The 22,642-nt window shown below is 41.2% G+C and overlaps 1 protein-coding gene across 16 annotated transcripts in view; it reads right to left on the bottom strand.

Annotated features, from left to right (window-relative positions):
- NUMB (NUMB endocytic adaptor protein) overlaps nucleotides 1–22,642 on the bottom strand; it is a 185,986-nt gene that overhangs the window by 3,854 nt on the left and 159,490 nt on the right. For 11 of the 16 annotated variants that reach the window (XM_074393015.1, XM_074393018.1, XM_074393014.1 and 8 more), the window contains 6 exons: nucleotides 21,121–21,195; nucleotides 15,474–15,614; nucleotides 9,594–9,798; nucleotides 6,503–6,796; nucleotides 4,478–4,624; nucleotides 827–973 (listed from right to left, as the gene is read on the bottom strand). In XM_074393015.1, coding sequence (XP_074249116.1) covers nucleotides 827–973; nucleotides 4,478–4,624; nucleotides 6,503–6,796; nucleotides 9,594–9,798; nucleotides 15,474–15,614; nucleotides 21,121–21,195 — 1,009 coding nt within the window. The remainder of the gene's footprint in view (nucleotides 1–826; nucleotides 974–4,477; nucleotides 4,625–6,502; nucleotides 6,797–9,593; nucleotides 9,799–15,473; nucleotides 15,615–21,120; nucleotides 21,196–22,642) is intronic. The other 5 variants (XM_074393026.1, XM_074393027.1, XM_010335260.3 and 2 more) reach the window with 2 other exon arrangements.

Below are 22,642 nucleotides of genomic sequence, written 5' to 3'. Positions count from 1 at the left end.
AACCAGTGACCTGGCTGTATCTTGCTGGCCCCTGCTTGGCTTCCAGAAATAGGTTGTCTTTCTGGTGAACTGCACACAAAAACCACACACAAAAAAACTTTTTGGTTTTATAATTAACAGATGTTCATTATAGAAAAACTACAAAGTACAAAAAAGCAAAAGTAAAGTGCTTTTTGTAGCACTTTTTGTAGGCCTCCTGTTGTAGCAGCCAAGGCCCCTACTTTTTTTTTTTTTTTTTTTTTTTTTGAGGTGGAGTCTATCTCATCACCCGGGCTGGAGTGCAGTGATGTGATCTTGGCTTACTGCAACCTCCACCTCCTGGGTTCAAGCAATTCTTCTGTCTCAGCCTCCTGAGTAGCAGGGATTACAGGCGCCCGCCACCACATCCAGCTAATTTTTGTATTCTTAGTAGAGACGGACTTTCACTGTGTTGGCCATGCTGGTCTCAAAACTCCTGACCTCGTGTTCTGCCTGCCTCAGCCTCCCAAAGTTGTGAGCCACTGCATCCAGTCAGGGACCCCTCTTTCTACAGGCATGTCTGCACATCACCAAATTTGGTGATGGATTTTCTGAGGTGGAGTCCTCGAATCTGTATTTTATAAAAGCTGTATAAGTGGTTCGGTTCCAAAGTCCTAATGACTATCAGTCTGATCTCTTTTGTTCTCCTTCACCATCCTTTCTTATATAAGGAGCTTATTTCCAGGAGGGAATATACTTTTTCTGAAAGGATTCCTCCTTAGTTCACACTCAGCTAAATGGCTGATTTTTAGAACCAGGGTCACTTATCTGATCCCAGAATCCTCAACACCATCTGTGGCCACCTTACCCGAACATGTGGCTGCAATTTCCTTGTTAGCAGCATCAGGGGCATGGGCCCAAGGGTTGGTTTCACGCACAGGCATTGCTACAGGTGCTAGAGCAGTATGGGCTGGCTTAGCAGCAAGCACATGGAAGGCTGAGTCAGTGCCATTAGCTACAATGGGAGCAGACAACATCAATGAAGTTAATTCATGCAGGGTGTACAAGTGACCCCTTGAAGCTGGGTCAAGTCAGGTGAATGCACAATACTGGCGGAATGGTTAAGAGAGAAGAGTTAACTATGGGATAACCCTGATATCTTGCATTGGATGTACATACCATTAGGCAAAAAGGGAATTAGAGGTTGTAATTTTTAGATGGTTATATAGATAAAGTCAAATGACTGTTCAAGCCTACAAAAACAATTTCAAATTAAGGTGAACAGAGTTGCTTTGTCTTAGGAGTAGCAAAAAAAAAAAAAAAAAAAATCTAGATACAGATTAGCGTTTGGCATAAGGAAGTAGGTATAGCATTTCCCTCTTCTTTTTTCCAAAAGGTCAAATTATGTCATCAATAATAATGGGTTAAAAATAGGCCAGGCATGTGGCTCATGCCTGTAATCCCAGCACTATGGGAGGCTGAGGCAGGTAGATCACTTGAGGTTAGGAGTTGGAGACCAGCCTGGCCAACATGGCAAAACCCCGTCCCTACTACAAATATTAGCTGGATGTGGGGGCATGCACTACATAAACTTGCTACTAGGGAGGCTGAGGCAGGAAAATCGCTTGAACCCGGGAGGTGGAAGTTGCAATGAGTCAAGATTGCACCACTGCATTTCAGCCTGGGCAAGAGAGCAAGACTCTGTTTCAAAAAAAAAAAAAATACTCCTTGTTTCCTCTTCAGAAGTTAAAATTTGTATATATAATGATTCATCATTATGTGCTAGTTATTATGCTAATATTTTATATGCATCATCTCATTTAATTCTCTCAAAAACCCCATGAGTCTGGTATTATCCCCATTTGTAATTTGCTACAGAAATATCTTCAACTCTTTTTTGAAGGTTTTTTTTAAGCTCTCCTGGTAACTCACAGAACATTTTTTTTTTTTTTTTTTTTGAGACGGAGTTTCGCTCTTGTTACCCAGGCTAGAGTGCAATGGCACGATCTCGGCTCACCGCAACCTCCGCCTCCTGGTCTCAGGCAATTCTCCTGCCTCAGCCTCCTAAGTATCCGGGATTACAGGCACGCGCCACCATGCCCAGCTAGTTTTATTGTATTTTTAGTAGAGACAGGGTTTCACCATGTTGACCAGGATGGTCTCGATCTTTCGACCTTGTGATCCACCCGCCTCGGCCTCCCAAAGTGCTGGGATTACAGGCTTGAGCCACCGCGCCCGGCTAGAACATTTTTTTTTTAACAAAGATTTTTCCCCTCTGTGATCTTCATAATATCACAAAGCACCTACCATTCTTTACTTATCTCCCTTTATTAAAATCTGCTAACCCTTGTTCCTTTTATTCCAGATATATAGATTAGTTTCTACTCCTTAGCGCAATTCTTCATAACATTTAGTATGGTGTCGACAAGCACCTTTCCCTGACTTACAATATAATCATTTCTTTTTTAGGACTGGACAGCTATGCCTATGCTGTTGGTACTATTTACCTAGGGACTGTCTAAAAGACTTTTGCTTTTGCTTTTTTGGTGGCAAAAAAATTTTTTTTTCACCTAGAAACTGGGAGCCCTTAAAAGATAGGGAAGGGAAACCAAAATATTCTATTCAATTTTGTACACTTAGTGCCATAGACAGGTAGAATCAGCAGAATGTAATGGGTACCATATTCAGGAAGATCTGAGTGTAAATCCTGGCTGTACGATTTGGGCAATTTACTTATCCTCTCTGAGCCTCTTTTTTTTTTTTTCATCTGTAACACCTACCTCACAGGGTTGTTGTGGGGATTAAATGAGATAATGCATGAATCCCTACTACAGTGTGGCAAGCAATATGTAAGTGCTCAATAAATTGTGCCAATTATTATTGGTATTATAAATGTTTGTTAGATGACATGAAAAGCCATCTGACACACATGACTATGAAGGTTTATTATTTAAAAAAAAAAAAAAAAAAAAGGCCCTTGGAGGAAAACCGTGTAGTTCTTCCAGTAGAAGCATGGCACTGTCTCCAGAGTAAAACTTTCTCTGAGTTCTCTTTCAAAAGAAATGGAGAAACAGCAATTATAGCAGCTCAAATTCTAGAAGTCTGTAATTTAACTTACATAAATTCTTTGCTGGCCTCCGAGTCAATATCCACAATTTAGTCAGTATCTCTGAAAACAACTTGTAACTCTTCAATGCCACAAAGGTAAATTTTAAGACATTTGTTATAGAAGATGAACTAAAGAGCTCAAAGGAGCGCCTTTTTTTTTTTTTTTATAAGCCTTTCTGACAGGGTAGAGTCAGGCTAGGTGAGTCCAGGGCTTCTCAACCTTGGCACCACTGACATTTTGGGCTGGATAATCTTTTTTTTTTTTTTTTTTTGAGATGGAGTTTCGCTCTTGTTACCCAGGCTGGAGTGCAATGGCGCGATCTCGGCTCACCGCAACCTCCGCCTCCTGGGTTCAGGCAATTCTCCTGCCTCAGCCTCCTGAGTAGCTGGGATTACAGGCACACACCACCATGCCCAGCTAATTTTTTGTATTTTTAGTAGAGACGGGGTTTCACCATGTTGACCAGGATGATCTCGATCTCTTGACCTCGTGATCCACCTGCCTCGGCCTCCCAAAGTGCTGGGATTACAGGCTTGAGCCACCGCGCCCGGCCTGGATAATCTTTTGTTGTGGGTACTGTCCTCTACAGTGAAGGATGTTTAGTGGCATTCTTAGCCTCTAACTAGATGCCAGTAACAGCCCCCCAACCCCCAACTTGTAAAGGCCCAAAAATGTCTCCAGACAGTGAACGACAAATTTTGCCCCTGGTTGAGAGCCACTACACTAAAGAATGCATAACCTGGCCGGGCGCGGTGGCTCAAGCCTGTAATCCCAGCACTTTGGGAGGCTGAGGCGGGTGGATCACGAGGTCAAGAGATCGAGACCATCCTGGTCCACATGGTGAAACCCCGTCTCTACTAAAAATACAAAAAAATTAGCTGGGCATGGTGGCGTGTGCCTGTAATCCCAGCTACTCAGGAGGCTGAGGCAGGAGAATTGCCTGAACCCAGGAGGCGGAGGTTGCGGTGAGCCGAGATCGCGCCATTGCACTCCAGCCTGGGCAACAAGAGCGAAACTCCGTCTCAAAAAAAAAAAAAAAAAAAAGAAAGCATAACCTTTGAACCAATTCTGATGACTACTGCTTCTGGACAACTGGCTGGGTATGCTGATCCTTAACAGTCAAGTGGCAAATAAAGCAGTAAGTTGGGACTACAGATATTCCTTATAGAATGGGATGAAAGATGGGCACATGCAAAATGACAAACACAGACATCTTAGAAAACAGGAAGGGAAACAAAGCACAAAGACATAGTCGAATAGAGAAATCAATGAATCTAAGACATCAAATAGAGAAGTTAATGGGTCTGACCAGCTATTGGGAAGTTCAGGATGCCAACTTACAGTTAGTGAGCAGTGTACTAAAAGTACTGCTTGTAAAGAGAACAGCTGAACAGGTCAGAGGGCACCAACCTTGGAAGGTAGGAGATTGTGGTGCCACCGCTGTCACTGGTTTGGTCATTGGAGCAGATGAGAAGGGGTCCTCAGGTGTGCTGAAGGCATTGGTGATCTGTGAGCACAGGGAGCTGATGCTCTCTGCCTCCGCTTCTACCTCTGGCACTGCAAGGCAAACAGAAAATGGCTCCAGACAGAAAAATTGAATAATCCTGAAATTTAATAGTAAGACACAAGCTGGCATTTTATACTGTACCTCTTGTTTATGGAAGAAAAGGCTCAATTAACTGTCTGGTGGTGCTACAAAAGCAGCTTCAAAACATTTACCAAAATTTCACTGGGTTTTCAGATGGGAAAGTATAAAATGTCAACAATCAATGTACTAAGGTACATCTTCCTCCCTTACAAATCCCCCAATCACTTCATTTCCTCTTTTTTTTTTTTTTTTTGAGACAGAGTCTTGCTCTGTCGCCAGGCTGGAGTGCAGTGGCACCATCTCGGCTCACTGCAACCAACCTCCGCCTCCCGGGTTCAAGTGATTCTTGTGCCTCAGCCTCTCGAGTAGCTGGGACTACAGGTGTGCGCCTCCACACCTGGATAATTTTTTGTATTTTTAGTAGAGACAGGGTTTCACCATGTAGGCCAGGATGGTCTCGATCTCCTGACCTCGTGATCCACCCGCCCCAGCCTCCCAAAATGCTGGGATTACAGGCATGAGCCACTGCACCCAGCTATCTCCTCTTTTTGTAACGCTGTTGGGAATTTATCCTTTTTGTGCCAAGATGTTCAGCTAGCCAGATCTTTCTAGAAGACATCTGCAACCTATATGCCTTCCAACGTGTTCTCAAGGCTGTGATCTGAATTCGGTTCTGCAGCCCTTAGTACTTCTGTCAGAAAAATGGGTTAAAAAGTCTGGGGCACTAGTGGATGCTTACTGTTTTTCTCTGTAACAAACTATGACAATGTCATCAATCGCATTTTTCTTCAAAGTTTTCAGTACTAAGCATACGATCTGTGATAACATGAAAAAGTGAGCAGAGGTGTAGGACTCTAGGGTCGTTATTCTTAATACTGACTCTAGGATACTTTTGTATCAGTGAGGAAGCTAATTATGTGAGCTGAAGATCTGTTTGCTCATTTGTAAAGAGAATAATAGTTTTTATTTCCTGTCTGCCCCAGAGGGAGCCTTAAATGAGGTACCTCAATTGAGAGCTGAAAAGACCCTCTGTAATCATCTAGTCCAATTATTCTTTAGGCCTAGTTTCATCTGTTGGATGAACTTAACTCTGTACTTTTATACCATCAGCAGGAATGGCCTATTGAGACAGAGTTTCCTCATATTCTATTATAGCAATGACTTGACATGTCTCAGAGGGAGGTAAAATAGAGCTCAACAAAAGCACTGACCAGATCTAATACTTTAGCTACAGATTTTATGATGAGGGTAGACCTATAGGGGCTGGCATAGCTGTACAGAGGCCACACAAAGGCCTGTGGGATGGTTCTGAAAGGTAATGAATATTTGTGAACAACTCCACTGTTTGTGATGAACAACAGATCTTAGATGTACACGAGAGACTTGTCTAGAGTTTCCTCCCTATGGAGCCAACCAGCCAGAAGGACAATGAGCACATATCCATTTCTTCTGCTGATAATGCTATGTGTTTCTAAGGCCTCTTTAATTAATTCCCTGCTGGGTCCCAAATGGTAGAATAAGAATGGAAACTTGAGACCCCTGATGTTTGGAAGCAGGTTGGCTGAGAGTTAGTGACTTACATCGGGACAAACCACAATTCCTAGGCTAGGAATTCCACATGGTTCTGCTGCCATGTGGAATTTCTGTTTGCTGAAGAGAAATTACTGTTTCACATCCTCCTCCATGGACCTTAGTTGTCCCGCAATGGGAAATGACAAAAGATACAACCATCAACCAACCTCAGGGGAAGAGGAATGGCTAGTTTAATGGGATTAGTGTCTCCATGGGAAGTGATGATAATGCTTTAGTGCTACAGTACCCAGTGAGTCAGGGAGATGCTACATTACCTGCGTTTTTAATGGGGAAATCAGTCTTCCTCTGCATGGTGGAAGGCAACTCATTGATGCGTAGGGATAGTTGGCGTTTAAAGGGTGACATCTTCTGGCTAAGAGCAGGAAATCCTCGGAAAGAGCCTTGGCGAGCAAGCTGTTCAATCGGAGCATGCCGGCGTGGGATGGCATGAGGATTGTTCATCTCCAGAGAGGCCGTGGCATCAGAAGTAGGAGAGGTGGGAGAGGATGGGGATGGGGCAGTGTTGCTAGGGGCCACTGATGAACCAACGACTATCTTATCTGTTTCAGCTCAAGAAAATAAAGAGAACAAATAAACTGAGTTTACAGAGCCGACAAATTTGAAAGCCCTCTATATCCTTTTACCCATTTTCTTCCCAATGTCCCTTAAAAGTTAGAAGTAGGGTTCAGATCTATTTTTCAGACAGATAAAAGGCTTAGTAACCTACTACATGTCACACAGCATATCTACTAAGACACAGATGTTAGATCTTTGATTCTCATTCAGTGATTTATAAAGACTGTGAACAAGATCTTAAAAACCCAGTTCCTATGAATTCCTAATATGTGGTCTTTTAAAGAATGATGATTCATGATTTTCAATGTTTATCTGTTAGGGGAGGAGAACTTTCGGAACTGCAGTGTTAGAAAGGTCTAAAGAAGCTTAAGTTTAACCATATATCTTTGGTCAGGTGTCAAAGAATGTCATATAAAGCAGTCTTATTTTTTATTTTTTCAGATGGAGTTTCACTCTTTTTGCCCAGGCTGGAGTGCAATGGCGCAATCTTGGCTCATTGCAACCCCTGCCTCCCAGTTTCAAGTGATTCTCCTGCCTCAGACTCCCAAGTAGCTGAAATTATAGGCATGTGCCACCAGGGCTACCTAATTTTATATTTTTAACAGACAAGAGGTTTCACCATGTTGGCTCGGCTGGTCATGAAATCCGGATCTCAGATGATCCGCTTGCCTCGGTCTCCCAAAGTGCTGGGACTACAGGCATAAGCAACCATGCCTGGCTTAAAGCAGTCTTTAAATCAAAGATTTGTGGTTCACTTGAGTAAAAGTATGCAGTAGTAAAATTTGAATTGGATTAAATTTGATTAAATATAAGACTGCAGGTACCACTGGAACCCCATTCTGATTGTGACAAATATCTACCACTGACTCACTCTCACAGTCCTTTGTAGATCCTGGGACTCAATCTCTTTGCAGTTGCTATGCATAACAATGATATTATTTAGTGGTATTAAAGAACATGTTTAATTAGTGAAGAGTCTGAAGATCACTAAAGCATATTAAATAACAGCTATATAGGTTAAATTTTCTAGTACAGATAGCATGATTCCCCCGCTTTGGCTTCCTGGTGCAGATATTTACAAGAAATGGAAAAAAAATCATAGTCAGTAATTTCATTTCAAATAAAAATATGTGTGCTTTTTTATTGGTGGGGGGGCATTAAGAATTAGAGCTATTTGGGTCAGTATTCGATCAATGATGCTATCCAAAAGGGCTGGTGTAAGGCCGGGTGCAGTGGCTCACACCTGTAATCCCAGCACTTTGGGAGGCCAAGGCAGGCGGATCACCTGAGGTCAGAAGTTTGAGATCAGCCTGGCCAATGTGGCAAAAGCCCATCTCTACTAAAAATATAAACATTAGCCGGGTGTGGTGGCATGCACCTGAAATTCCAGCTACTCAAGAGGTTGAGGCAGGAGAATCGCTTGAACCCGGGAAGTGGAGGGTGCAGTGAGCCAAGTTTGTGAGCCAAGATTGTGCCACTGCACTCCAGCTTGGCAACAGAACTAGAATCTGTCTCCAAAAAAAAAAAAAAAAAAACCAAACCAGAATACCAAAGAAAATGGGTGGTATAGAACTAAAAGAATAGAGTAAAAAAATTATCAAATATGTGTGTGTATATATATATTTATATATATAGCATATTATATAATATATATTTAATATATTTGTAATATTTAAATATATATATAAAATTTTTTTCAAGAGACACAGTTTTGCTGTAACCCAGGCTGGAGGAGTGCAGTGGCATGATTACAGCTCACACTGTAACCTTGTACTCCTGGGCTCCAGCAACCTGCTAGCCTCAGCTTCCCAAGCAGCTAGGATTACAGGAGTGAACCACCAAATATGGGTAATTAAAAGAAAGTTTTTTTAAAAATATTTTTTCTTGAGAACCTCTACTTACAATTTTTTTTTTTGGGGGGGGGGGACAGGGTCTATGTTGCCTAGTCTGGTGACAAACTCCTGGCCACAAGTGATCCTCCCTCAGCCTCCTAAAGTGTTGGGATTACAGGTGTGATCCCTGGCCTCAAAATTATACTAATGTCTATTAGTTAACCTGAATTGTTTGTGCTTTTCTTGTTGGTTTTAACCCTAGTTGTATATAAGAATGCAAAAATATTTTCAAGCCCTATCATTTAGTTCTAAAATATACCAAACCCACATTTATAGACTGCTGACTAACTTGAATGTTTGTATAGGCATTTCTGCTGTGATGCCATGTGTACCTAAATAAAACAATCTACAAAATCACACACTCAATTAACAGGGCTATGGGAAAGAGTTATAGGCTGATCTGTCAAAATCTATAGACTTTTGAGACTAGAAAGCACTAAAAAACAGCAATAATCTAATACAAACAGTACTACTGGTTAAATTGTTCTGCTAGCATCATAGTCTGTGGATCCTTTGCAGCCTGAAGCCCTGGGACCTGTGCTTCCTTCCTTCCTAAGATGCAGGTACTTGATTCATTTGCCTCTCATAGAGATCAGATGCATCAGAATTAAAAATGTATTTCAGGATGGCAGGAAGGGTGTAAGAGATGTCTCTGCAACTTCTTCAACTCCATTCTGATTCCTCAGATAGCTAACTATAATGGAGTAAACACTGTTGAAGCCATTAAACCAGCCACTCTAAAGGAAGCAGTTTTTAAGATTTTCAGCTTTGTTATTAAGGTCTTATATAGCTAAGGGTTCTCTTTGATTATGAGAAAACTTATCCCTGATAGCTTCAAAATAATACCTTGTTGGGAAAAACTGCATTCCATAAATAGACATTGTAGAACAGATTGTACCTTTCTTGGCATCTTGCATTTGTTTCATGATCTCCTCTCTTTCTGCTTGTTCAGTGGCTGTTGTAACACGGAATGATCCTTCTCTTGTAAAAGTGGTCCGACTAGCATCAAAAGTAGCAGTCACTCCACATTCCTTCTCCCGCTTCTGCTTGCGCTCTAAACAGGCTGCAAAAGCACAGCCTACTGCATGGCTCAACCTTTCACCCTATAGAGAGCAGAAGGTTTTAAAAGCTTTTTCAGAATTACAGTACTAACAATTACATACAAATAAGTTCACCCCTCCCCTTTTTTTTGAAACTGACTCTTGCTCTGCTACCTAGGCTGGAGTGCAGTGGTACTATCTCTGCTCACTGCAACCTCTGCCTTTGGGCTCAAATGATTCTTGTGCCTCAGCATTCTGAGTAGCTGGGACTACAGTCATGCACTGCCACACCTGGCTAATTTTTATATTCTTAGTAGACATGGGGTTTTGCCACGTTGGCCAGGCTGGTCTCGAACTCCTGGCCTCAAGTGGTCTGCCTGTTTTAGCCTCCCAAAGTGCTAGGATTACTGGCATGAGCCATCACACTCAGCCCAAATAAGTCTGTTATGAAGGCAAGATGTTGCAAATTCCAGCTTAAAATTTAAAAAATATATTAGTATGTCAAATTAATTTAAATGAATACATTTTCTTAGGTAGCGCTTATGATAGTTCAGTTCACTGTTCAAGCCTTGGGTAAAGTAATAACCAGCAACCTGTGCTTTTGCAAGCAGCCATGGAGAACTCCTTATTCAGGCTCTGCCATGTCAGCCCTGGCCAACAGCTTAGAAAAATGCAAGGTTTCAAGCCTAGACATGCAAACTTCTAGTTGCCCTTTGGGGAAGCAGTGGGAATATTTACCAGCCATTTCTAAGAAACTACTGGAAAGGCAAGGCAAATTTCAGGAGCTTAAATACACTGTTAATATGTCTAGGAAAAAAATGTACAAACTGAAAACTTCTGATAAACAAACATAATTCCAGTAATTAAAAAGGAATGAGACAGGCATGGTGGCTCACACCTGTCATTTCAGCACTTTGGGAGGCCAAGTTGGGAGGATTGCTTCAGCCTAGGAGTTTGAGACCAGCCTGGATAACACAGTGAGACCCTCCCTGTCTCTACAAAAATATAAAAGAAAATTAGGCCAGGCACGGTGGCTCATTCCTGTAATCCCAGCACTTTGGGAGGCCAAGGTGGGCAGATCTTGAGGTCAGGAGTTTGAGATCAGCCTGGCCAACAGGGTGAAACTCTGTCTCTACTAAAAATACAAAAATTAGCTGGGTGTAGTGGTGGGCACCTGTAATCCCAGCTACTTGAGGAGACTGAAACAGGAGAATCGCTTGAAATCGGAAGGTAGAGATTGCAGTGAGCTGAGATTAGGCCATTGCACTCCAGCCTGGGCAACAAGAGCGAAACTCTGTCTCAAAAGTAAAATAAAACAAAATAAATAAAATAAAATATGTCAGGTGTGGTGGTGGTGTGTGCCTGTGGTCCTACTTGGGAGGTGGGAGGATCGCTTAAGCCTAGGAGGTCAAGGCTGCAATGAGCTGTAATTGTGCCATCCAAAAAACAACAACAAAACAAAACAAAACAAAACACCACAATTAACAGTAAGACAAAAGCTTTGCTTTCTGTCTCCCCTTTCTGAATCCCCACTCTAAGTAACCCTCCTCATTTATGGCCTTCGGTGGTTTTAGGTTTTCCCCCATACTTTTTCTATCTTCCTCTAGCTTTCTCTAATTCCCGGCTCTACCTCCCAGCCACACATAGGCAAAAGTGAAAGCATGTTTTCATCCACACTCTCTACTTATAAAAGAATTAAGCAGATAAAACTGATTTACGTGTGGGAGGAATGGGGGACGTATATAAACAAAACACTGCTTTATAGATACATTGGATTACAGAGTCAATTTAATAAATTTAATGGATTATTTTTTGCAGGGTTATCTGTATTTTAAACCATTCTGCTAATTGTGGAATTAAAAAGCTAGAAATGGTATAATAATTGTTGGCATTATTCACAGTGAGAAGAGATATTTGGGAACAGGAAGTCTTTTGTGGTGGTCTCAAAATCATACCACATAGGCAGTTGCTTCTACACATGGTTCTGAACAAGTCGTTTCACTGGATTTTGTCTGACAGTATTAGTGATAAGGACAAGTAATATTTAAAATGCTTATTATTCCTAAGATTTTACTACATGAGTACTTTATTAAAACTTTTAAACTTCTTAAAAAACTTTTGACTACTTAAAGACTCACAGATTTACTCTATGAATCCACATGAGTTTCCATCTAACTTCCTAGCAGGACGATGTTAGGCCAGATGTTAAACATGAAACAGGACTACTGAAAGATTCTTAGAATGTGTTCGCATCTGAACACAGCTCTACTACAAGGACAGAGCTACAGGTCAAGGAAGCTTATTCTTCCTCCTAGGCCTAGGGCAGAAGTTGTTGAAGAGTGACCTCATCCCCAACCAACAGCGTCATCTGGAAATTTGTAACGGCAAATTCTTAAGCCCCAACCCCAAACTCACTGAATGAAAAACGCTGGATGAATGGCCTAGCAATCTATGTTTTAAAACAAATCTACCAGGTGATTCTGATACACAACTAGGAGATTCAAACAGCCTGCCGGGCCATGATTTGAAAATAAAATGGTTTTAAAATTAGTATCTGGAAAGTGATAGCAAAATATACCATTTGTGGGTCTGCTTAGGGTCTGAGAAACAGGAAAAATGCATAGTTTAATTACTTCAACAGATTTTCAAAGCACCTGTGTCTAATCAAGGAAAAACAGCTTAAGCAATATTAGCTAAAATTGTTGGAGCAGTTAATGTGGGCCAGATGCTATGTTAACTGTGCTTATAATCATTATCCAATTTAGTATTCACAACAGTTTTCTCAATTTATAGAACCGTATACCAAGACAGAGAATGTTTAGTAACTTGCCCCAAATCCCACAGCTAGTAAGAACCGAAATCAGGACTAAAACCCGTATCTGACTCAGAGCCTGAGCTTTTAGCATTTGTTTACACCAATGTTTCAGCTTTAAACAATTTTGGTCAATTTTTAGAGCATGGCCACTAGTTATTTTCCAGATTAAACTTATAGATTGACCTGTAGCCTTCATAAATGGCTATATTGCCTATTCTGTCTGAATACTTGCTGCACATACAGTTTGTGTATCTTTTTTTCTGAAATGCTTGGGACCAGAAGTGTTTCTGATTTTAGATTTTTTCAGATTTGGGAATACTTGCATTATAAAGTTGACAAACCAAATCCGAAAATCCAAAATCCAAAATGCTCCAATGACTATTTCTGTTGAGTGTCATGTCGGTGCTCAAAAAGTTTAGAATTTTGGACAATTTCAGATTTTCAGATTTGAAATGCTCAATTTAGAGTAAAATCATTGTCATATAAAAGAAATTTGTCTTTCATATTAGAATTTGGGATACTTTACATAAAGAATGAAAGTATTCTCTATTTTAAAACAAAACTTCTAACATACAACAATTTCTAGCGTTGTTCATTCTACCATAACTTATTTCTGTTTATTTATTTTTTTTGAGATGGAGTCTTGCTTCATTACCCAGGCTATACAGTGATGTGATCTTGGCTCACTGAAACCTCTGCCTCCTGGGTTCAGGCAATTCTCGTGCTTCAGCCTCCCTGAGTAGCTGGGATTACAGGCACCTGCCATCACACCCAGGTAATTTTTGTATTTTTAGTAAAGACAGGGTTTTACCATGTTGGTTAGACTAGTCTTGAACGCCCAGTCTCAAGTGATCTACCTGTCTTGGCTTTCCAAAGTGCTGGGATTACAGGCATAAGCCACCATGCCTGGCCTCTTTCTTTTCTTTTCTTTTTGAGATGCAGTCTTATTCTGTCGTCCAGGCTGGAGTGCAGTAGCTCAATCTTGGCTCACTGCAACCTCTGCCTCCCTGTTCAAGCGATTCTCCTGCATCAATCTCCCAAGTAGCTAGGATTATAGGCATGTGCCATCACACCTGGCTAATTTTTCCATTTTTAGTAGAGACAGGGTTTCACCATGTTGGCCAGACTGGTCTTGAACTCCTGACCTCAGGTGATCCACCCACCTTGACCTCCCAAAGTGCTGAGATTACAGGTGTGAGCAAACATGCCTGGCCAGTATTTCTGGTTTTTTGTTTGTTTGTTTGTTTTTGAGATAGAGTCTTGCTCTGTTGCCCAGGCTGGACTCAGTGGCACAATCTCAGCTCACTGCAACCTCTGCCTCCCAGGTTCAAATGATTCTCCTGCCTCAGCTTTCCGAGTAGCTAGGAATACAGGCACATGCCACTACACCCAGCTAATTTTTTTGTATTTTAGTAGAGATGAGATTTTTTTTTTTTTTTTTTTTTTTTTGAGATGGAGTTTCGCTCTTGTTACCCAGGCTGGAGTGCAATGGCGCGATCTCGGCTCACCACAACCTCCGCCTCCTGGGTTCAGGCAATTTCTCCTGCCTCAGCCTCCTGAGTAGCTGGGATTACAGGCACACGCCACCATGCCCAGCTAATTTTTTGTATTTTTAGTAGAGACGGGGTTTCACCGTGTTGACCAGGATGGTCTCGATCTCTTGACCTCGTGATCCACCCGCCTCGGCCTCCCAAAGTGCTGGGATTACAGGCTCGAGCCACCGCGCCCGGCGAGATGAGATTTTAACATATTGGCTAGGCTGGTCTTGAACTCCTGACCTCGTGATCTGCCTGCCTTGGCCTCCCAAAGTGCTGGGATTACAGGCATGAGCCACAGTGCCTGGCCAGTATTTCTGTTTTTATAATAATTGAAAGTATACTCCAACTCAGTTGTTTTTACTTTTTCCTTTCCTTTCCTTTTCTTTTTTTTTTTTTTTTTGGAGACAGGGTCTCACTCTGTCACCTAGGCTGGAGTCTAATGGCACAGTAACTCGCTGTAGCCTCCAAAACCTAGACTCAAGTGGTCCACTCGCCTCAGCCTCCCAAGTAGCTAGGACTACATGCATGTGCCACCACGTCTAGCTCATTTTTTAAACTTCTAAAGTTGAGGTTTTGCCATGTAACCCAGGTTGGTTTCCACCTCGTGGTCTGAAGTGATCCTCCCACCTTGGCCAAAGTGCTGGGATTATTGGAGTGATCCATCAGGCCCAGCCAAGTTCCTTCATTTTTAGTAGTCTCTGCAAATATATATATATATTTTTTAGACAGAGTCTTACTCTGTCACCCAGGCTGGAGTACAGTACAATCTTGGCTAACTGCAACCTCCGCCTCCTGTGTTCAAGCAATTCTTCTGCCTCAGCCTCCCAAGTAGCTGGGACTATAGGCGCAGATCATTGTTTGTATTTTTAGTAGAGACAAGGTTTCACCATATTGGCCAGGCTGGTTGGCCTCAAACTCCTGACCTCATGATCCACCCGCCTGGGCCTCCCAAAGTGCTTGGATTACAGGCTTGAGCCACTGTGCCCAGCCCACAAATACATTTTTAATACCATATCCATATGGTATTAAAATTTGTTTGCCCAGCAAACAAATACATTTAAGAACCCTGAAAATACTTCCAATAATTAAAAGTTTCAGATAAAGTTTAGCAACCACTATCACCAGACCATTTTTACCTTCTTTTAATGATCTTGGATCTTGGCCAATCATTTTGTTCTGTGAGTTGCAACTCACAGGGTTACACCAAGAGTGTGAACTATTTGAATAAGAGGAGCCAAATGTAGGCTAGTTGAAGTACTTCCAAGAACAGCTGTAGCAGCATGTACTTGTTAAAAATGTAGTGGAAACCTCCTGGATGAGCAAACCCAGAGAGAGCCCAGCTAACTGAGAATACTCATGATGAAATACATATTTGTTGGACTCACTGTGTCCTTAACAGCCATGAAGCAGTGACAGATCCAACGACGAGTGGTGCCATCGCGACATATGTAAGAAAAGGCTCTATCAAAGTTCCTATCTGGCGCACAGAAAGAAACTTTCTCTATCGTCTGGTCAACTATGAGGTCCTAGAAAACAGAACACACAAAGAGAAGACTTACGAGGTTATTCAAGCTTCTCAGAACACAGGATGTTCATGATGCAGAATCCATACATCTGATACAACTAGGCTATAGAATAGCTAGATCTGTGTCCAGCGGTTTAAATACTAAGAATTGGACTTAGCAGACATCCTAAGAGGCACTTTGCCCAGTTATCTCCCTCATCTACATGTTCTAAAGCATATGCTTGTTCATTCTAGTTTTACATCTCTTTCATGGTAGATTCCATGTTTGACAATATATATAAATCAGTATCTTTAATCCTTTTATTTCCAAATATAAGCAAATATATATAATAGTCACATTTATGCTACCTTTGTTTCACAATTAACATTATACACACATATACACACAGTTCTGTGCCTTGCTTTTTTTCATTATATATACCCCATCCAGTGAATTTACTTCAGATACTATATTTTTGAGATGTGGAATTTCCATTTGTTTCTTTTTCTTTTTCTTTTTTTGAGATAGAGTCTTTCTTTGTAGCTCAGGCTGGAGAGCACTGGCATGATCTTGGCTCACTGCAACCTCTGCCCCTGGGTTCAAGCAATTCTCCTGCCTCAGCCTCCTGAGTAGCTGGGACTACAGATGCAGGCCACCACACCTGGCTAATTTTTGTTTTTTTTTTTAGTAGAGATGAGGTTTCACTGTGTTAGCCAGGATGGTCTCAGTCTCCTGACCTCGTGATCTGCCCGCCTCAGCCTCCTGAAGTGCTGGGATTATAGCTATTAGCCACCGAGCCTGGCCATTTGTTTCTTTTTCATAGTTTCTATTCTCTGCCAAGATTTCTATCTCTTCATTCAATATGAACATATTTCCTTTTTGTCACTGAGTATGGTTCTAATGTCTGCTATACACTATTTTCATTTCTGTTACCCTACTTCGATGTATCATTTTCTGTACTAGTTGTGGTGATGCTATAAATACAAAACAATATAATAACTCAAATACAAGAGATGTTTATTTCTTGGTCAAATAATGAAGGTGGGTATTTAAAATCCTTGTCTGCTAATTCCAACATCTAAGTCATGTTGAAGTTGGGTCTTGATTGATTGTTATTTTGATGAGAATAAGTCAGACTTGTCTGTTTTGTTGTATGCCGAGTAGTTTGCATTATAGACATTATGAATGTTGTATGTGGAGAGTCTGGATCCCATTACATTCCTTGGAAGTGTTATGTTTTTGGTTTTATCAGGTAGCTAATTTGATTACACTCAAATAGAAAACTCTGTCTTTTGGACAGCCTCTCAAACATCAGGGTGTTTTTGTTCTTTTTTTGAGACTTTCTTGCTCAGTCATCCAGGCTGGAATGCAGTGGTGCAATCACTGTTCACTGTAACCTCAATCGATCCTCCCACCTCAGCCTCCCAAGTAGCTAGGACTGCAGGTGCATATCACATTACCTAATCAAATATCAGTTTTTACCTGGGCTACTTGGAGTCTGCCTTGCATCTGCATGGCTAAAGTGTCAGAGATTTGGACAGAATTTATGAACAGAATTTGGGACTACTCCTTTTTGGCTCACTTATTTACAGGATTCTCTTTTTACTTTCTTTTTTTGAGACAGAGTCTTGCTCTGTCACCCAGGCTGCTGGAGTGCAATGGCTCAATCTCAGCTTACAGCAAGCTCTGCCTCTCAAGATTTAAGCATTTCTTGTGCCTCAGCTACCTGAGTAGCTGGGACCACAGGCACACACTACCACGCCCAGCTAATTTTTTGTATTTTTAGTAGAGATGGGGTTTCACCATGTTGGCCAGGCTGGTCTTGAACTCTTGGCCTCAAGTGATCCACCCACCTCAGCCTCCCAAAGTGCTGGGATTACAAGCATGAGCCACCACGCCTGGCCTTTTCTTTAACCTTCTAGTAGCTATTGTTGCCTCAAATTCTTTTGCACTTTGGAAGGACGAGGCAGGTGGATCACTTGAGGTCAAGAGTTCGAGACCAGCCTGGCCAACATGGTGACACTCTCTCTCTACTAATAATACAAAAATTCACCATGCGTGGTGATGGGTGCCTGTAATCCCAGCTACTCAGGAAGCTGCGACAGAAGAATCACTTGAACCCAGGAGGCAGAGGTTGCAGTGAACTGATATCACACCATTGCACTCTAGCCTGGGTGACAGAGCCAGACTCTGTCTATAAAAAAAAAAAAAAAATCTGTCTTCTGGTTTTTAAGACCAGAAAGACTAAATGTTTCCCATTGAAGTTTGAGCTACCTTATATGGTACAGACTAGGGCCTTTCCTAGTCTAGAAGTTGTGAAATGGGAAATGAATCAATACAATTTCCTTCTTCTAAGTGTCAGCTTCTCTCTAGAATCTACCTGCTTTGGGTTAGTTTCTAGTACCTTCAAATAATTGGGTTATTTTGTTTAGAATTTATAGTTGTTTGCTAGAGGGTCAGTCCAACAAAAGCTCTATTTAGTTATTGCTGTAAGTGAAACACACTGAAGATTCATTTTGAAACTTGTTATTAATTTTTATCTTTGTAACATAAATTTCATTTCCATTCATATTTCCATCTACCAATTCAATTACATGTCCATTGCAATTCATTTATCCCTTTTTCTAAAGAACTATTTAAGCGTTACTATACTCAATTAGGAACACTAGGCCGAGTGCAGTGGCTCACACCTGTAATCCCAGCACTTTGGGAGGTTGAAGTGGGAGGAGTGCTTGAGCCCAGGGGTTTGAGACCAGCTTGGGCAACATAGTGAGACCCCATCTCTCTAAAAAAAAAAAAAAAAAAAAATTAGCTGGGCCATAGTGGTATGTGCCTGCAGTCCCACCTACTTGGGAGGCTGAGTCTCAGGATCCCTTGAGCCTAGGAGACTAAGGCTACGGTGATCTACGATTGTGCCACTGTACTCCAGCCTAGGTGACAGTGTAAGACATGATACTATCTTTAAAAAAAAAAGGGTAGGAATGCTACCAGAATCAAGATAGATATGAGGTGGGAGATGGGAGAGGAAGGCAATCTGACAGAGCTTCTTGCTCAAAGGTCAAGGGCTTCAGATATCAGCTTCTGTTCTACAAAAATTTGTGTATATCACGGCATGGTGTTATCACAAACACTGATCCCAACATTGTATTAGTCCCTGCTTATACTGAAATACAAGGTGGGAAGATGAGCCCAATGGTGACAAGCCACCAATTACTACTAATTACTACTATACAGTGTGGGAAAAAAATTGAACTAATGAATGCCAGTGGTGTAAGCAGCCACAAGGGGGCAATATCACTTTCCAACTATTGTATAAAACAATTAAATGCATAGCTTTCAAGTATTAATAAATTTCATCCAAACACTAATGAAAACTACACAAGTTCCTAAAAATAAGCTATTTAAAATGATCACTGTTCCTAACAGTAATGTACTAAAATTTTAGACTACTGCTTCTCTTGAACTTAAAAGGATGCACTGTAAGATTAAATAACTAAAATGCAGCTCTAATAAATCACTTGAAATTTACCAGGCAAGCTGCCTATCGAAACTGCTTTTTACCTGCCAGACTTTCTTCCCTTTCGGTGGCATCTGCATTTAAGAAAAATTATCTTCTTGCTACATTTTTTCCCCTGACTTTAGGTCTTCTAGGAAATTTTAATTAATAATTAAATGTACTTATGACACCTTATGCTTTCTAGGGGTAGAGCTGTGTCTCCATTCTTGTTTAGGATCACTGTCTCTCAAATGCAAAATGCTACCTATGATTTGAGATATTATTTGGATTCTAAGTAAATGTTAACCAAAGAGCTATTAACCAAAGTCCTTAAGATGTCACTTAAATTGAGTTTTGAGTCAAAAGCCAAGTTACTGGCTGGGCGCGGTGGCTCAAGCCTGTAATCCCAGCACTTTGGGAGGCTGAGGTGGGTGGATCACGAGATAAAGAGATCGAGACCATCCTGGCCAACATGTGAAACCCCGTCTCTACTAAAAATACAAAAAAATCAGCTGGGCATGGTGCTGCGTGCCTGTAATCCCAGCTACTCAGGAGGCTGAGGCAGGAGAATTGCCTGAACCCAGGAGGTGGAGGTTGCGGTGAGCCGAGATAGCGCCATTGCACTCCAGCCTGGGTAACAAGAGCTAAACTCAAAAAAAAAAAAAAAAAAAAAAAAAAAAGCCAGGTTACTTAGTTCAAATATCATTTTTTTAAAATAGCGTTTTCTTCAGAGGAAGAAGAAATTTTAAATGTGGAGTCCATCTTTTTTTAAAATTTAAAATATAGTAAAAGCATAGTCTATCATCTTTTGTATCAAATGTGTGGAGTTGAAACTTTAAAAAAAATATCTCAGAACAAAAGTAGGCCAGGAGCAGTAGCTTGTGCCTATAATCACAGCACTCTGGGAGGCCAAGGTGAGTTGATAATTTGAGGTCAAAAGTTCAAGACTAGTCCGACCAACATAGTGTAAACTTGTCTGTACTAAAAATACAAAAATTATTGGGGCATGGTTGCACATGCTTGTAATCCCAGCTACTTGCCACTGCACTCCAGCCTGGGCAACAAAAGCATAACTCCATCTCAAAAACAAAAAACAAAAATAAAACCCAGATCTTAACATTAAATGCTAATGCTTAGTACCTTAGACATACTATGTCATGTAGAATAAAATGAGAGAATACTATTTTTCATAAAGTAAATGAGTAACTAAAGTGGTTTCTTGAACATTAAACAGTCTCTCAGAAGACTGTACTTTGGACTAAGTGGAAGAATAAAGAGTGACATCAACAGCTTAAGGGTATTATATTGGATCACTGGAAATTTTTAAAAACATTAAGAGCAGTTGCTGGGCGTGGTGGCTCATGCCTGTAATCCCAGCACTTTGGGAGGCCAAGGTAGGTGGATCACCCGAGGTCAGGAGTTCAAGACCAGCTTGGCCAACCTGGTAAAATCCCATCTCCACTAAAAATACAAAAATTAGCTGGGTGTGGTGGCGGGTGCCTGTAATCCCCGCTACTTGAGAGGCTGAGGCAGGAGAATTACTTGAACCTGGGAGGCAGAAGTTGCAGTGGATTGAGATTGCACCTGCCTAGTGCATTGTACTCCTGCCTGGGTGACAGAGTAAGACTCCATCTCAAAAAACAAACAAAAAAAAACTATGAGCAGTCCTATTTAAGCTTCTAAGAATCTTACCATTAGGCCAGATGCCATGGTTCAATCCTGTAATCCCAGCACTTTGGGAGGCTGAGGTGAGCAGATCACCAGAGGTCAGGAGTTTCAGACCAGCCTGGCCAACATAGTGAAACCCTGTCTCTACTAATAATGCAAAAATTAGCCAGGCAAGGTGGCATACACTGGTAATCCCAGCTACTCCGAAGGCTGAGGCAGGAGAATCGCTTGAACCTGGGAGGCAGAGGTTGCAGTGAGCCTAGATCATGCCATTGCACTCCAGCCTGTGAGACAAGAGTAAAACTCCATCTCCAAAAAAAATAAACAAATAAAATAAATAAAAATTTAAAAAAAGAATCTTACCTTAGTTTTTTCATCCACAACTCTGAGTCCATCTGCTGAGACCCATAGAACCGCTTTAACTGCTTTCTTTCCAGTCTTTTAAGAGAAACCAAAAGGGGGAGGGGGAGATACACATATATACTATTAAAAAAAAGGTCATCTTCCACAGAAAACACTGACTTCTGCCTTCCAAAAGTCACAAGTACAGATGGAGTCCAAGTTCAGGAGTGGTACCCAAAGCCAGATACTCAAACCAAACTGCAGAAACATTCAGGAAAAAATGAGCCAAAGCCATTATTTTAGAAACACAATGCAAAACATAAGATAAAATTAAGTAAAAGGTAAGTAACGGATGGAATAAAAACCAAGATATCACATTCCATAAAGGGCAAAGAATTCATAACTATATTCTTTACCCATTTAAAAAATCAACCAAGAAAACCAAGAGTCAGATAAATATTAAATACATAAGGAGTTACACCACAAGTAGCGTCTACAAGTGTATTTAGAGCAGGAAGTAATGTGTCTAAATTGAGATGCTGACCATTCTACCATCCTATGACCCCGATGTGTTATAGCAGGAGCCTTGGTCACCTAAAATTTTCTTGTTAAAAACACAATAGGTCTTCATTATTCTATTAACAATCTTTAAAAGCCATTATTTGTCCTCTCAGGGTTAACACAGACATTTTTCCTAACAATGTTTTTTCTTGAGGTGGAGTCTCACTCTGTCCCCTAAACTGGAGTGCAGTGGTGCAATCTTTGCTCACTGCAACCTCTGCCTCCCAGGTTCAAGGATTCTCCTGCCTCAGCCTCCCAAGTAGCTGGGATTACAGTGCCCACCACCACGCCTGGCTAATTTTTAGTAGAGACGGAGTTTCACCACGTTACATGGCCAGGCTGGTCTGGAACTCCTGACCTCATGTGACCCACCTGCCTCAGCCTCCCAAAGTGCTGGGATTACAGCTGTGAGCGACTGTGCCCAGCGTCTAATAATTTTAGAGATGAGGTCTCACTATGTTGCCCAGGCTGGAGTGCAGTGGCTACTCACAGGTACGATTATAGAGCATTACAGCCTTGAGCTCCTGTGCTCAAGTGATCCCCCTGTCCCAGCCTCATGTGTAGCTAGGACTACAAGTATGCACCACTGCACCCAGCCTTGGCTTGTCTTTTAATTTGACATTAAATGCATGGAGACATTTTGGGGACACAGGAAGATTTTAAAACTACTGAAACAATAATTTTCTTTTTACTAGCTCAGAAAAGACTTTTTGGCACATGAGAATGACATGAGAAACAAGCTGATGCATAATTCCTCTTGTGATGAAATTTAATAGTAATTTAACTGTATCTTTCTTTTTAACTGCCCCAAGGATATAGCATAATAAAACAAAAGCAATATGAAGGCTGAGAATAGGTATCAGATTATCATAAAAACTATAGATCAAAAGGAAGCTGGTGCTAAGGTTGGAGCAGCAGTCTCTAGAAGGGACAAGGAAGACTATATGACAACTGTCTACCATTCTCTGTATGTAGTCCAGGC

Source organism: Saimiri boliviensis, chromosome 2, assembly GCF_048565385.1.
Source record: "Saimiri boliviensis isolate mSaiBol1 chromosome 2, mSaiBol1.pri, whole genome shotgun sequence".
NCBI classification, from domain to species: domain Eukaryota; kingdom Metazoa; phylum Chordata; class Mammalia; order Primates; family Cebidae; genus Saimiri; species Saimiri boliviensis.
The sequence above is the reverse complement of the archived record's forward strand: the minus strand, read 5'-3'. Positions and strand labels throughout refer to the sequence as shown.